Source organism: Alternaria arbusti (assembly GCF_024043155.1).
Source record: "Alternaria arbusti strain BMP 1465 chromosome Unknown scaffold_3, whole genome shotgun sequence".
Taxonomy (NCBI): domain Eukaryota; kingdom Fungi; phylum Ascomycota; class Dothideomycetes; order Pleosporales; family Pleosporaceae; genus Alternaria; species Alternaria arbusti.
Genome location: NW_026249943.1, coordinates 1,965,753 through 1,980,741, shown reverse-complemented (window position 1 = coordinate 1,980,741; position 14,989 = coordinate 1,965,753). Strand labels below are relative to the sequence as shown.

The 14,989-nt window shown below is 53.5% G+C and overlaps 9 protein-coding genes across 9 annotated transcripts; 2 read left to right on the top strand and 7 right to left on the bottom strand.

Annotated features, from left to right (window-relative positions):
* Window positions 1-207: 207 nt before the first annotated feature.
* On the bottom strand, window positions 208-2,049 carry J4E86_003338 (uncharacterized protein; the record flags this gene model as incomplete). Its single annotated transcript, XM_051443894.1, has 1 exon — window positions 208-2,049. The coding sequence occupies one exon, from the start codon at window positions 2,047-2,049 to the stop codon at window positions 208-210; it is 1,842 nt and encodes a 613-aa protein (XP_051305389.1).
* A 1,329-nt stretch (window positions 2,050-3,378) lies between these two features.
* Window positions 3,379-4,665, bottom strand: J4E86_003337 (uncharacterized protein; the record flags this gene model as incomplete). Its single annotated transcript, XM_051443893.1, has 2 exons — window positions 3,379-4,169; window positions 4,245-4,665. The coding sequence occupies 2 exons, from the start codon at window positions 4,663-4,665 to the stop codon at window positions 3,379-3,381; spliced, it is 1,212 nt and encodes a 403-aa protein (XP_051305388.1).
* A 490-nt stretch (window positions 4,666-5,155) lies between these two features.
* RPL12 (60S ribosomal protein L12) lies at window positions 5,156-5,916 on the bottom strand (the record flags this gene model as incomplete). The annotated part of the gene is made up of 4 exons (XM_051443892.1): window positions 5,156-5,169; window positions 5,219-5,581; window positions 5,640-5,756; window positions 5,913-5,916. 4 exons carry the CDS (start codon window positions 5,914-5,916, stop codon window positions 5,156-5,158), a joined length of 498 nt encoding a protein of 165 aa, XP_051305387.1.
* Window positions 5,917-6,596: 680 nt separating this feature from the next.
* J4E86_003335 (uncharacterized protein) lies at window positions 6,597-6,926 on the top strand (the record flags this gene model as incomplete). The annotated part of the gene is made up of 2 exons (XM_051443891.1): window positions 6,597-6,677; window positions 6,738-6,926. The coding sequence occupies 2 exons, from the start codon at window positions 6,597-6,599 to the stop codon at window positions 6,924-6,926; spliced, it is 270 nt and encodes an 89-aa protein (XP_051305386.1).
* A 914-nt stretch (window positions 6,927-7,840) lies between these two features.
* On the bottom strand, window positions 7,841-8,948 carry SDS23 (cell separation during budding; the record flags this gene model as incomplete). Its single annotated transcript, XM_051443890.1, has 4 exons — window positions 7,841-7,858; window positions 7,900-8,017; window positions 8,067-8,539; window positions 8,586-8,948. 4 exons carry the CDS (start codon window positions 8,946-8,948, stop codon window positions 7,841-7,843), a joined length of 972 nt encoding a protein of 323 aa, XP_051305385.1.
* Window positions 8,949-9,626: 678 nt separating this feature from the next.
* J4E86_003333 (uncharacterized protein) lies at window positions 9,627-10,544 on the bottom strand (the record flags this gene model as incomplete). Its single annotated transcript, XM_051443889.1, has 2 exons — window positions 9,627-10,410; window positions 10,471-10,544. The coding sequence occupies 2 exons, from the start codon at window positions 10,542-10,544 to the stop codon at window positions 9,627-9,629; spliced, it is 858 nt and encodes a 285-aa protein (XP_051305384.1).
* Window positions 10,545-12,056: 1,512 nt separating this feature from the next.
* On the bottom strand, window positions 12,057-12,289 carry J4E86_003332 (uncharacterized protein; the record flags this gene model as incomplete). Its single annotated transcript, XM_051443888.1, has 2 exons — window positions 12,057-12,178; window positions 12,226-12,289. 2 exons carry the CDS (start codon window positions 12,287-12,289, stop codon window positions 12,057-12,059), a joined length of 186 nt encoding a protein of 61 aa, XP_051305383.1.
* Window positions 12,290-12,763: 474 nt separating this feature from the next.
* J4E86_003331 (uncharacterized protein) lies at window positions 12,764-13,528 on the top strand (the record flags this gene model as incomplete). Its single annotated transcript, XM_051443887.1, has 1 exon — window positions 12,764-13,528. The coding sequence occupies one exon, from the start codon at window positions 12,764-12,766 to the stop codon at window positions 13,526-13,528; it is 765 nt and encodes a 254-aa protein (XP_051305382.1).
* Window positions 13,529-14,162: 634 nt separating this feature from the next.
* On the bottom strand, window positions 14,163-14,763 carry J4E86_003330 (uncharacterized protein; the record flags this gene model as incomplete). Its single annotated transcript, XM_051443886.1, has 2 exons — window positions 14,163-14,440; window positions 14,499-14,763. The coding sequence occupies 2 exons, from the start codon at window positions 14,761-14,763 to the stop codon at window positions 14,163-14,165; spliced, it is 543 nt and encodes a 180-aa protein (XP_051305381.1).
* Window positions 14,764-14,989: the final 226 nt, after the last annotated feature.

The following is a 14,989-nucleotide window of genomic DNA, read 5'->3' as shown; positions in this document are numbered from 1 at the left end:
GCAGTTGCACATGCGGACACGGGTACGTAGAATAACGACGTGTATTCGAAGTCAAAGTGGGTATGTACGAAGACGCAAACATGCCTCAACCCTTCATCTCCCTTCTTACCCAAAACCTTCTACCCATCTTCTGAAATCCCTACTCATAGAACGAAGAACGAAGAATTGAACACCATTCTTATGCTAAAATGAAGGACGCTCCACCTCTCAGGCAGCAGGTTTTTCGTGCAATACGGTCTGATCGAGATTCAGGTCACATTCATGTGGGTGCTGAAGACAGTACTTGGGCATCAGCGGACTAGCCTGTACACCGGCCGCAACAAGGTACTCCCGGAAGTTGAGAATACGCTGCGTCAGTTCTGTGGTCCTCTTGTTGCCATTCTCATCCCTGTTTCCACTCCAGACAAGTTCTGCAAGCGCAGCAGCGCGCGGCCACATCTTCTGAGAAATGACGACAGAATCGACTTGCTCGGACCAGAGAGGCGCGATGGCACCTTGTACAAGCGCCTTTTGGGTGTCGGTGAGGTTGAGAGTGAAGTCGTAGTCGTAGATGCGCTGCCATGTCTTGTATGGTGCGCACCAGGAGCCACCGCCGCCGCCCCAGTTGAAGTTCGCTGAACCGTCTGTCGCGTTGGGGTTGACCATGACGTTGTACCTCTGGTCGTTGCCTACCCAGCCTCCGTATCCACAGTCCAGGTACATGAAATCGGAGCTGGAAACAATGACGCGGTAGCCCTGTCCGGTAAGATTGCTGATGTGGTCGAGACCGTTGTTCCAAGCTTGTAGGACGACGTCTTTGGGTACGACACCTGTAGCGGCCACGTCAGCGGAAAGCTTGACGTCTTCCCACATGACGAAAGTCTTGTTGGCTTGTGCGCGGAAGTTGGGGATTGCGCGATCAACCCAGACTTGGTAGAGGTCGCCCATTGATTTGCCGCTGTTGAAGAATGCGAGGGCGGCAGTGGAGAAGTTGTTGCAGTTTGCAAAGAGCTCGTCACCACCAATGTGAAACCAGTTGTCTGGGAAGACCTGTGTCATTTCCTTGTACACTTTGGCTGTCACCTCGTAGGTCTTGTTGTTGAGGATGTCAAGTTGACCTGGGTTGGGCTCTACGCCTGTGTGCAGTGCGTAGTTGTCGTTTGACCACCAGCTGTGTTGGCAGGTAAGTAGGGACTCGTCGATTTGCGCCCAACCGGAGCTGGCGTGTCCTGGCATATCGATTTCCGGAATGATGCGTACGCCGCGTGCGGAAGCGTAGGCGATAACTTCCTTCAGCATATCTTGGGTGAAGATTTCGTTGGCTGAATAGGCGTCCTCGGTCATCTCAGGATACGCATTGATCTCTATGGCCCAGGACTGCGAGTCGATGAGATGCCAGTGCAGAACATTGAGCTTCGAAAGAGCCATTCCGTCGATTTGTTCAAAGATTTTGGCCTTGGTAATGAAGTTGCGGCCTGTATCGATCATGATGCCGCGCACCGGATAGAGTGGCGCATCCTTGACAGCGACGGGTTGTTCGATGATCATCTTACCTGAGCCATCGTTGATCACAATTTGCTGGAGCGTGGTGAGAGCGTGGAGGGCGCCGTAGACAGTTCCAGCAGTAATATCGACAGTATCCGAGCCAGCTGCGACGTCGAGCGTGTAGGATTCATCAACACCATGTTGAAGCTCAGCGTGGGCATTGGAGACGTCAATTTTGACCTTGGTGATTGTGCCTGTGCAATTTCCGGGTGGTGCACTGTACTGCCTCTTGCGCTTTCTTGAAGCAGCGGTTGGGGTTGGAAAAGGCTGAAACGATGTGACCGAGGCTTCGGTAGCTTGCGGAATCCACTTCAGCTCCGCGATGGTCTTAGTAACGCGGTCGAACGCAGCGGAGAGCACCTCATGGTCCGGCGCATCGAGAGCGACAGATCCGAAAGAGAAGCAGCCGGAGTCGCCCCAGGTAATGTTTGTGGGTTTCGGGAGAGGGTTTGCAGCGACAGCTTCAACTTGTCTGGCGAACAAGGCTGAGGCCGTGACCACGGAGGCCAAGATGAAATCGCGCATGGTTGTTCAACTGTTAGGATGCTACTTTGTAATGAGAGTGGGAGCAACGACTGCGGGAAGAGAGTGGGTTCTTATGTTGTTGTTATAAATGGCCAACAACCATGAGTGGTGACGACGAACAGCGTTGACGGTGTACTTCGAAGTAAACTCACAACGTGGGGAGGGAAGGGGAATATCTATCAATTTCGCATTGAGTAGCTCAGCTTTGCCATCCTGGTTAGGCTATTCGCATCCCAAGCTCACAGATCAGCGACTGGGCGGTGCACTAACCGGGAAGTGCCCCTTAGCTGGTATATCAGAGCCAGTTAGTTGCTCAGCCTTGCTGCATATGCTGGCTCTCGACAGCCTCTGCTGCAACCCATTCCCGCTCTCACCAGACCGCGCCGCTTGCGCGCTCGCATCCGTACCGCATTTCTCTTGTGGCTGCTGCCGTGTTGCAACGTACCCCACCTGCTTTGCTCATCCTTGGGAGCATATACGAAGTGTGCGCCCCCAGGTTCGATACTACGTTCTGCGTTCTGTGTCCACGCCTTGGAATATAGCTATGGTAACCCTGCGCGCTGACAACCTGCACCGAGTGCTGGGGTTGGCGTGACGGCCCCCGAGCAGGAGGCTAGAGTAAAAGTGGGTTCCCCACCACCCGACCGCGAATGGAGCCCTCGGAATCCGCGCTAAAACAAACGGCTGGTACCCCAACATGCTTGCCTCGTGCCACCATGACCTGCTCTTTCTGTTGTGATAAATTTGGCTTGACATTCCGGGGTGAGTGTGCATGTGGGAAGTCTGGTGTAACAGTCTCATATACGAGTGCAGTGGTGGTCATGGTGGTCGTGAGGAATGCAGCGACGAGTTGGAAGGGTGGCGCTTCGGAAGTTTTGGTGGATCCGCGAACGCGTGGCGCCGTCCTTCTTCCTTCCGAGCTGCGAGCCTGTGCGGGCTGATGCATGAGGCACAGCAATCGGCTGTCGACATGTCTTATCACTCAATCTGCGTTGTTGGTGCGTGGAGACAATGTGGTCACTTGTCTAAGCCTGTAGTCATGGGCTGTTGCAGTGTACCAATCATGACGCTTTTATTTCCAGCAATCAAATAAGCTTCAGCTTGCGCCCTGATGCGACAGCCACGGCTGGCGGCACTGCTACCGTCTCCTCCATGATGACGCTACCATACCTATCCGCCATATCATTGCATAACTGTGCCGTGTACACCATTTGCTCACAGTTTCAGATTTTCTCGGCATGGGCTGGCGAACACTACAATCGGGCCGTAAGCAAGAGCCAACTGTAAGACAACATGCAGGTACACGGGTTTGCGGATATTGATGGCTACCTATTTCTCACGTGAAGGTGCATCAGGAGCAGGAGTAGAACCAGAACCAGACGCAGCCGCAGCCGCAGCCTCACCTGCCGGAGCAACACTACCAGACCCAGTCACAACCTCGTGATGAAGCTCGCTTTTGATCTTGGCCCAGTCCGGTGCTGCCACACTGAGCAGCTTGCAAACGTCCTTCCGCCTCTTTCTGAAATCCTCATATAAGCCCTTCCATATCCGTCTCTCAGCGCAGGTTCCCTCGGGACTGCCCCCACAATCGGGCTGCATCTCCTCTAACGCCTGTTCTGACCACATGACTGATGGGGGAGGCAGCGGCAGGTCGCTGAACTGGATGATCTTCCCCTCCTTGTAGACCTTCTCAGCATCCCATGTCTCATCAGCGCTGCCTAGATACTCGGAATGATTGTGGCGCCTGAACTCTGCCGTACGAAGGGCGTAAGGTCGATGTGGAAGTACTAGCGCGCTCTCTTCAAAGCGTTCGTTGAGAATCTCCATGTCATATCTGTGCATTTCGACCAACATGCTATCACCACCCCCTTCCATGCGGTTCTTGAACTTCGCAAGCTCGTCGAGGCTAGGCTTGACTACCATGAGCGTCGTCGACAATGGCCACGGTTTGCTATCCGTCCAGTATGCCCGTGCCATCGCTATCGGTGTCTGAGGGAGGAGGAAGAGCTCATCGAGAGCGTCGAGGAGCGTGATCTGCGACTCCAAAGCGATTACGCGGTCGTAGTACTCCAGACCAAAGGCCATGAGCTTCGTGACGGTCTTGTCCCATACCCAGTCACCTGAGAACAGTCAGCCATGTGCTTGTAGAGTCTCGCTTCATGTGCCGGGCGAATGGGCACTTGCGCAACGCATACCTTTTGTACGGCCTGCTACCTCAAGCAGCCTGATAGGATGAAGCTTTGCCTTGTATACATCGCGCGCTAAGTTGAGTAGTTGACTGTCTCGGTCCTGAGCGCTGTCTACTTTTGTGTCCCAAAACTCCGGGTAGAAGAGGACGCGGTCTGCCTTGCTACCGAATCGAGCGAGCGCGTCCAGGACCATCACGGCGTGGCATAGCTGGGTGCTGTCGGTCGCGTACACGCTGTACGCATAATTAGACCAATTGACCCTGATAGTATCTCCAGTATGAGGTGTCGTCTTGCGCGATGGATAGAGGATCCAGCAGATAAGGAAGAAGCCGAGGAAGTAGTACGCGTGGCGGCGTCGCAGGCGGAACGAGGGAGATTTAGCTTCGTCTACGAACCGCGGCAGCTCATCTGATCGTCGCCGACGCATTGTACGGTTGGCGTTGACGTTCGACCGACATGTTCGAGCGATCGTGTTGGTTGTTCAGGTGTCAGGAAGCGACTGGTGACGCGGAATCGCGGAAGTGTAGTGCGGAACTCCGAGTTTCCACGCTGCGACGCACGACGGCCTTGCATTGACAGCTTTACATACTAGAGTGCGCACTATCTCCCTCTAGATGTAGAAATTAACACCGAGTATCTGTCGAGAAACATAGCATATGTGTAAGATCTGTTCAAAGGATTATCACAACACGCATGAGACCGTTTCGATTCGACAGGATGCATTGTATCATTGCCGTATGCCAGGGTCACTTTTTGTAGTATGGTATCAAACATCCCAAACGCCGCGGCTGTGCAAACTCCACCGGTCCCGGGACGGGTAACTCTGGGTGGGAGACGTTGTCCTCATTCAGCTATGTAGCACCCTCTATGGCATATATCGTTCCATCGTGATCGTGAACACTTCTTGGTACAAACGCTTACTCCTCAGGAACTGCGCTCTGTTAGTGATTGATTTTCGCAAATTGCCAAGTATAACATACTCTCAATCTCGCCAGCCTTGATGTCGTCAGAGACATCCTTGGGGCTACGGCCGTCAACCTTGCAGCCGGTGCTGAAGGCAGTTCCGAGAATCTCAAGAACGGTACCCTGCAGAGACTTGGCCATGGACTTGAAGCGCATGGTGCGGGCAATGCTGATGATCTCATCAAGGGGAACGCTCTTGGTGTGCTTGATGTTCTTCTCCTTCTTGCGGTCCCGGGGAGGCTCCTTGAGGGCCTTGATGACGAGGGAGGAGGCGGAGGGAACGACGGAAACGGCGGCTTGACGGTTTTGGATGGTCAACTTGACGGTGACACGGAGACCCTTCCAGTCACCAGTGGCCTTGGCGATATCTTCACCGACCTCTGCATAACGAATTAGTATTGCCATCCATGTGCGCTGGTCGATGGGTTCGTTGCCTACTCTTGGGCGAGAGACCGAGGGGACCGATCTTGGGGGCGAGCGCGGATGAGGCACCGACTTCACCACCGGTCGCACGGAGGTGAATGACCTTCACCTCGGAGGGATCGAACTTGGGAGCTTTGAGAATGTAAGCGCATGGCGATTTCTAGGAAAGCCTGGCTGTTGAAGATGGTTGAATTCTTTGAGTGTCAAGAAACACCCTCCAATGGGTGTCCTAGCCACTCAAAAACTTCGCGCATCTTCGTAAGAGCCGACCAGAAGGATGATACTCACGCATGGCTAGTGCTTGAGGTAGTCAATCGGTTCTGGTTGTAAAGAGAGACTGCCGTTAATTTTGTCGGTTCGAAAGTTCGTGAGAAACGGATTCTCGGTGGGGAGCAATATTGGTCGACCTGTGAGAGAAGCGAGCCTTGGCAGCACCTTCCCTAATGGGCGATAGCATCTTTGCGTGCATCTCGGGCATCTCGGGCATCTCGGGCAACGCCGCATTGCTTCACATCTTACTCCACCACCATGTGAGTCGGTCTTCAAAATGCATGGAGAGAACATCTCCATATCAATACATGATCGCTCTCTTGCTTCAACATCACACGTCCAAACCAGTGACCGACACGCTTCACATCACGCCATCCACGACGCCAGAACATTGCACAATGAGACAATGTGAAGATGCCCTCATCATGATTATATTCTGCAGTGACAAGACCTTCTTCTGATACAGGTCATTCGTGTTTCTCAACCCCTTCATATACCAAACGCCCACCAGCCAGCAGCACGTGCACAGCCGACAGCAGCACGACAGCACAAACACCATGTACTTCACCAGATTGGCAATCAGTATGCACGAATACAAGACCTGGTATCATTTTTCCTTCCAAATACCGATAGTCTTCTTACTTCCTCGTAACTGTCTCTATATCTAATCTCCACGGGAACGATAGCACAACATAGCAAACCATGGTCATACAGCCTCCCTACAGAAACATACACAGACGCTACGAGAAGGCAATTCGCATGAGAGATCAGATCGACTTCCTTGTATGTGTGATTCAAAATGACTTTATACCTCGTGGAAACATTCTAAACACCGTGGAATAGACTCGAGCCAAAGACGACAAGGGCACTTCGAAGAAGAAGGATGACGAAACACCAGTGCCTGAATGTGTTCAGGGAGAGTCAAAATCCGACGCTACCAAGTCTTCGCCTGATGTCGATACCGTAACCCTTAAATGGCCTCTACCCCCGTCCACCCTACACGACGGTCTCTTGTTCAGGAAAGTTGGATGATACAATGGGACATGCTGAGTTGCCTTGAAACAATATTTTTATTTCGTTTCTCGCGCGCGCAAGCATGCGAATTCTATAAGCATATGAGGGTCCCGATTGAGGGAAATGTGTGCCATAAGAAAAGCTGGCAATATTTACTCTATGACCATCTGAAATGACAACTCGCTGGTAACGCCTATCAATAGCACAGAGCCAATAGTTATGTCCGAAATACCTCAGTAGTGATTTTCTCCAAAGCGTAATTCTTTGTCTAACAAATTATCACGCACCTCGTCCTCTGGAGATGCCCAGTCCCTGAGCTGCGGGAGCATTCTTTTCCCTCTCACTCACGCTGCTCCTTCTCCCAGCGATGGCCGACACACTTTCGCTCCTTGAGCTATCCATGCTCTGCCTCATACTACTGGAGCTAGACCTGCGCCTAGCACGTCTCGCCTCGTCGGGGTCATGGGGATTCAGCCCGCTTGCTCTTGCGAACAAATTCAGGATATCCGTGAGACTGATGACGCCACTTAGTCTGCCAGATAAGCTTGCCCCTGGCATAGCAGAGATTGCTGATGCGGAGATAGCTGGGGCAACCGCTCCAGTACTAGCAAGGTGGGTCGGCGCAGTGGAATTGACGGGTGTTGGGCCGGCCATCCCTGGTAGTGGTGTGATTGGCGAAGGAGGAACAACAATCGCAGGTGTTATCGCTGGAGTCGAGGGCCCTGATGAGGCCGGAGACGGCGCATCCACGACCCACATGCGATGCGAGCGGGTTGCGACTAGCTTGGCCACAGTGTGTGCGAGGGTACTGAATGGGTTGACGTGGAACACGGGGAAGGAGTCCTTGCCGTCATTTACTCCCCGTTCAGACAAGATGACAGATATGAAGTGAATACAGGATGAGCGAAGCAATGGGAGAGATGTGGATTTGGTCAAGAGCTATGAACTAGCTGTTAGTCGCGTAACATGAAACTGACCAGAGGAGACTTACCCGAACATCCACATGGGATATGTTGCCGATAACGTTGTTTTGCGCGTCCAAGACTGGGAGTGACGACACGCCTTCGTTGTTCATGAGCTCCAGAGCCGCTGCAAGTGGCTTATCTCCACTAACATTCAGTCAGCTGTGTGATTTCTGCGAACCCGCGCTATACTCACTTGATGGCTAGAACGGTCTTGGATCCAAGATTCAGGTCTTTGATCAGCTGTGGGTACAGCTGGTTTACGCCTGGGAAGCTCGATCGGTTCTCCCAGAAGAATTGCACCAGTCTTAGCTGGGTAAGTATGCCCTTGACGTTCGATGTGCCTTCTTCTGCGACCAACACTCTATGTACGCCGCTTCCGAAGACTTCCATGGCCTTGGACAGATCCGTTGTCTCGTCGAGAGTAATCAACGGCTCCTTCCTGCCACCAACCTCTTTTACGTCTTTGAGCGGTATGGGTTTTCCTTCTCTTCCTTTCTGCGCAAGCTCGTCGAACGAGGCGATGTCGCCTTCTTCGGGGTGCGCGAGGCCGACTACGAGGAGGAGGTACGCGTTCAGGTCGCTGTAATCGAAGGTCCCGGTCGCATGCCGTGTGTTGGCGTCTTCGCGCAGGAGGACGACATTGGGGGCGCCATGTTTGACTAGTATCTATGCAAATCAGCCATGCGCATGAAGATAGCTGTGTATAACCCACGCTCGTCGCATCCTCAACGCTGGTATCGTACTCGACGAACCTGACCAGGTCAGGATCGACAATCTCTCCCAGTCTGACGGTCTTCCAATCGCGTCCCTGGAACTTTGGATCACCGCCCTTGGTTGGTGGGTTGTTGAGGAGGTCTTGTAGCGCTTGCTGTGTGAGCGAAGGCTGCCGTGACGCGCGTGGTGATGTGGGCGTTCCTCGCATGTGCTCCGCGAAGCTCGAACGGTGGGACGATGCCGGGCTGGGGCTGGAGCCCAATTTGAGCGCAGTCGGAGGTGTGCGGCCGATGGAAGATACAGAGCTGTTGAGGGACGTGTCCTTGACGTCAATAGCCTCCGTGGTGTCGTGGTCTGCCATGGTGACGGCGGCTATGTTTTGGGGTATGCGGGGCTCCACACAAAGTGTTTGTCGGAACGCGCGGGTGCGGAGGTACTTGTATGCGCGTGATGGCTAGATGCTCTGAATGGTCCTGTCGCAAGGAGACGAACAGTCGCGCGTCTTGCAGCTTCAAGTTGGGCTGAGTGGTGTTTGCGGCATGTGAAGTGCAATAAGGTGGGGAGGACTTGCCTGCAGATGCAGAGCCCAGAAGATCGTCTCCTGCCTGGCCAGGGCACTTGGGCCGCAAGCTGCAGCCAAAATGCGGGGTGTGATTCGCTGCATACCATTACTATCAACCGTGTCGCCCAAGATTGCGCATCGACTGACACAGCCTTGCGGGGTTACAGACGCGTCCGCGAGTGACGGCGGCGGACGGGTGCTCCAAGCCATTCAATCGCGTGCGCGACGTCATACTGAAGTATAGAGAAACCGGGGAAGCACGCCAATCGCGCAAGGGGTCCAAGGCTCTACGCGGTGGTCAATCATAATAGCATTGCATTCATAAAAAAAAACTCTTGTTCGCAGCCCTCGGGCTGGTTGATTTCCGCCCATACTAACATCCTGAACAATTGTCAAGGAATAGCCTTCCGTGATCCATCAAGGTTTTGCCCAACGCCCGCCTCAAAGCATGACTCGAGTGAAACAAGAAACATTTCCCTAAGCGTCCTTCTGCTGCTCATAGTCCATGCCAGCATCTTTGTCAGCTTGACGCTGCGCCATGCGCTCGCGAATGGCGTCTCCAGAAGTAGAGTCTCCATCACGACCACTGGCGGGGGGCGCATGGCTCGCTGTGTCGACGACGTTGTCATCGTAGGTCATGCCGTTCATCATGCGTGCTTCCTTCTTCTGTTGCTCCGTGCTGGACATGGTCTGCGTCGAACCAGAACTGACAGGCACGCTGACGCCGGACATTGGACTGGTCGGCGTCTGTTCTCGCAAGTAGCCCGGCAGAGCGCTTGCCTTTCCAACAGCAGGGCTGCCGAGTTGACTATGCTGCCGAGCTGGTGTGCGCGCACCCTCGCCGAAACCGACTAGAGAGGCGGCTTCGTCACTGAAGCCTCCGATGCTTGATGTGTCCATGTCCTGGTCCTCGCTCATGCGGTCCGGCTCGTAGACATCGCTGCCACTTGCCCACGTCGTGCGACCGCCAACGGATCCGGTTGCGCTGGCACTGCCAACCGTGCTGCGCTCACGGAAGAGCTGCGGCTGGTTGTTTGCGTCAAAGTAGCCTGGCGGAGGATTGGCTGCGCTGCCTGGGTTGAGTCCTTGGGGAGTGCGGCCCGACACTGCAACGCGCTCGAGACCGGCCAGGCGCGAGATGCGGTCGGCACGCTCAGCTTCAGCAGGGTTCCGGTGGTGAGGGAAGTGACCGCGATGTCCGTCTTTGATGGCGACAGTCGAGAGCTCAGACATGGTCGTGGTGACCGAGTTCGGGGTACCTCTGTGTATACAGCGTCAGTCCGACTATTTCAATGAACCCCACCAAGCGCATATGCCTTACGGAGCATCACCAGGCGTCTCGTCGCCAGACGGCGGAGGCGGCAGGTTGATCAAGGTGGGCGCGTTGGTTGCCATTGTAGATGTGTGGTCTGGATTGGTTCTTGCTATGTGCTGTGAATGGTGGATGGCTCAGGAGAAGTACAGTAATGTTTTAGGAAGTCTGGTTACAAGGAGCCCGGGCCCCGTGACGAATGACGTAGCCGACGGACTGGTAGCGCTTCGAACAAAGCAAGGGCAAAGGGGCTGATCACGCCTTCTTGTAACAGATTGAACGTCTTTACGCGATCGACACTCAGCTTAGATATGTAGTTTAGACTGACTTGATAGTCTCGCCGCCTCACTCTTGGGCCCCTTTGGCCGTTGGCTAGGCGTTTCTTGACGCAGGGTCTTCTTGCCCTAAAATTTACCGAGCCGCTGATTCGCTACCAGGGCAGTGGTTGCTTCACTGTCGCCTCTTCACCTGGCTGTCCAGCGTGCTTCAATTCCGCTACCACGCTTTGCATGCCCAGGTAATGAAACAGCTGCAATATCCTATATACACAGAGCCCCACTGCAATATCTCATACACTTTAACAACCCAACAATCTACATAACTGTACAATTGGTCGCGGGCTTATCTGTATACTTGTACTTGTAATGGCTCTTGTGCCTCCTTCTCTTTCGCCTGCCATCGCAGTACCCATTGTAGTCGCTGGCATAGCCATCGTCGTAGGCACCAAATCCGTTGTCGTTCATCATCGGTTCATGCATAACCATCCCTGAGCCGCCCATCATCGGTCCGTTCGTGATCATCGGAGCATGCGACATCATGCTTTGAGGGCCATAAGGGCCAGTGAGGCGGTGGTCATAGGTAAAGCCTTGATTCATGGGAATCATAGCACCAGACATGGGTCCAGAAGTGATCGCTGGGCCTCCCCACCCACCAGACATGAACGGCGCGCTGCCCCACTGACCCGGGATCGCGTAGTTGCCACCAACGTGGTTTCGAAGCATCTGGTTACAACCCCAAGGTCCTTGAACCATTTCAATCGTCTCTCGATCTGCAAATCCGCCGTTACAAATAGGACAGGTGTATGGCGGTGCAATTAGTGTCTGATAGGTTTGGCGGTTGGGGCAATTGAGGAGATCAGAAAGAAAGCCGCAAGGTTGGCTCATGGAGATCCAAGAATGACCGCATGTTGGCGAGTCGTATAGAGTGCAGCCGCACATGTCGGACGGACAGAGAAGTTGCACAAGGTGTAGGTCTCGGGTAGTCAGACGACACAGGTCGAGTGTCGATAGTCCACCACTCTCAGCAGGATACGATTAGGCCAAGAAAGGGTGTTGGTAGTTGCGATGGGCTGAAGAGGGCTTCAAATCGTGAAGCGAAGAGTCTTTGACGGAGTGCGATCATGGAGCGACAGACGTGGGCGTAAAGGATACTGGAGACTGATCTGATATTGCTGATATATATAGTACATCCTGGAGTGCGATGTGAAGTATGGAGGCTTTTCGTGTTTACGCATTCATCGTTGGGAGTGAAGTCTGCCACGTTTGCCCCTTGATCGTTGTTGGATTCCAGGTTGTGATTCACGCGTGGCGCGATCACTATTCTTTGGGATCCTTCTTGTCAAGCAAGTCAACCACACGCTTTTCTTCGGCATCGGCGTCCTCCTGAGCCTGGTTCTTGATTTGTTGCATGAGCTCGTACAGCTGACCAATTTGTTGATCTATGATCCAGTCAGTAGGCAACGTTTACACATGTTGGTAAACCTACCGCTCATCTTGTCAATCTTTGCTTTGTCCATCTTGGCTTCCTTCCATGAATCTCCTTCGAGCATTTGACAATATGTTTGCCATTCCGATAAAAATCCGATCTGTCCATGTCAGAAACTGTGATGCATAGCCACCACCCTGAATTGATCGCAACTCACTATTTGCACGGGGTTGTCGATGTCCCTGTGCGCTCTGAACTCGGCCTTGACGTACATGTCACCAAGTAGTCGCTCTTCCACGCCCAGCCTTTTCCTATGTGAGCGTAGCAGGCGACGGTAAAGCGGTATTGGCGGCAACAAGGCAGCAGGTGCTGGCCTAAAGGGTCTAGATGCTCCTGCATCTGTTGCTGTAGCTAGTAAGCGCGTGTAGGCTCTCATACTGGCACAAAAATCGGATGAAGCTTCGAAATATTGCGACAGAGGAACTGTGATGCATTCAAGAAGTAATGACCTCAGCCTCGGCTCTACTCTAGACTAGGGTGCTCCTTCCACTCCAATTGGTCCACACCGACACCTCCGATCTCGAACAAAACCGCAACCATGCTGCCAACACCATCAACAGCCCACGTCTGTTTTGATCGCGTGTACGAACCAGCCGAAGACTCATATCTGTTACTCGATACGCTCTCTTCTGCGTCGGAAACCGCATACCTGAAAGAGCGATTTGGCGATGCTTCAACGACCCCGCCATTGGTGCTTGAAGTGGGCGTAGGATCAGGCGTCGTATTAGCCTTCGTCGCTGCGAATGCAAGCACCATATTCAGTCGCCACGATGTGCTGACACTCGGGGTTGATATAAACAGCTTCGCCTGCAAAGCTGCTTCTCAAACAGTCCGCGATGCCATCAGAGAGCGGGAGAATGGACGCTCGGTCTTCATCGATGTCGTGAACGGCGACTTAGCAAGTGCTATCCGACCGCACTCTGTCGATGTCTTCATATTCAATCCACCATATGTCCCAGCTGAGTTGCCCGATCTGACGAGCCACGACAAGTACAACACTGTGCCGGAAGGAAAGACAGCGACGTCATTCGAACAGGACTCGTACCTTCTAGAGCTGTCGTACGCCGGAGGCGAGGATGGCATGGTGGTAACCGATAGAATGTTGGAGCAGCTACCGGGACTATTGAATTCGGATCGAGGTGTCGCATATGTGCTATTGTGCGCGCAGAACAAGCCGGAAGCTGTCAAACAGCGGATAAGAAATTGGGGTCCGGGCTGGATGGCGGAGACGGTAGGATCGAGCGGAAAGAAGGCGGGTTGGGAAAAGTTGGTGATCGTAAGAATCTGGCGAGACACAGAGTGAGGAGGAAGCTGTGCCTGGCACCAAGAACGCGAGTGGACTTGGTTCAACTGAGGGTTGAAGCGTGGGCAGCGAACCTTGCGTCCATCTCGACCAGAGTTGACCTTCGATCAGGATAGTGATTGTGGTGGGCCGACTTGACCACTCGATTTTGGTAAGGCAGGAGAGCGAGCGTCAGCCTTCGTTATTTTGGCGTCTTCTTGTCGTCCAGGTCAAAAGCCTTCGCGACGAGCAGCGATAGTTCGGTAGTGGTAACATGCTTGATCTCCCAGACGTTTGGCTTCCAGAAGAAGGCTTCGGTTTCGGTGCGTTCAACACAGTGATCAGCCTCAGCAGCTGTTGTTACTTTGCGCGTGGCCGTTGTTGTGATGGATGAGATACAGTGGAGATAATCCTGGCCAGCTGGAGGAAGAGTGGAGTAGGGTTGGGAGTTGACGCAGGAGTGTATGGGTAGATAAAGAAACCGAGCTCCCGGAGGAGGTGTTGTTGCGCGATATGTTGTCAAGATGAACAAAGCCAAATAGTAGCACATACATCGTTTCATACGATTTCGTGTCACATCAGGACATATCATACATATTCTTATACACAACTATACGTGAGATTGCCCGCTCCCCAGCGCCCTGACTGCGAAACACTACCAGAACTTGACGTTCTTCTGGTACCAATAACTCCAGCTCTTTCTCCTCTCCTCTTCTGCCTTCCGCTCCATTTCCAGTCGATCTTGCTCTTCCCTCGCCCTCCGCCGAGCCTCCTTCTTTGCCTCAATACTCGCACGCTTCTTCTCCATGAGCTCTTGTGCTTGTTTTATGCCGGCCTTTTCCTTGGATCGGTAGTACTGGCATACTTGGTAGGACACGACGGAGACGCCACACCAGGTTGCTACGGCCCAGTTGGAGGATGTGATGACGGGCTCTATGGTGCTGTCAGTACATTGCCCTAGAGTGCAATCTAGGGGTTTCTTGTCACGTACTCCCTATTATAGCGGCCAAACTTCCTCCTGCAAAGCCAGCTGCTAGTCCTTGCAATTGACTGTCTCGTACGCAAGGGCGTTTGTGAAAGTTCAAGTAGTACTCTGGCCCAAGACTTCGTACTGCGTCGATATATGTAGGGCCGCCATCTGATGTCTTTTCTCCGCCTGCTGTATGCGCTGTGCCTCCGGGCATAGTGTTTGCCGGCGCGCGGGGCTTTGGCGGCAGCGCATTCAAATCGACGGTATTCCGCGTATCGTCGGCCATGGTGGTGTGATGGGTGGGTTACTGGAGGACGGCGGGGAGGCAAAATTCGCGCGCGTTGTCTCTACTGGAGATTCGAGGAGAGTTTTCGTAGTCGTGGTTGCTGGTTGCTGGGATTCCGACTGTGGTAGGGTGAGTCGCAGTTGGTTCACTTTCTCAGGATGCGGAATAGGCCCGAAAATATGCAGCATGTATGATCCCACGAGATCGGACGGAGACAGTGTGTGGC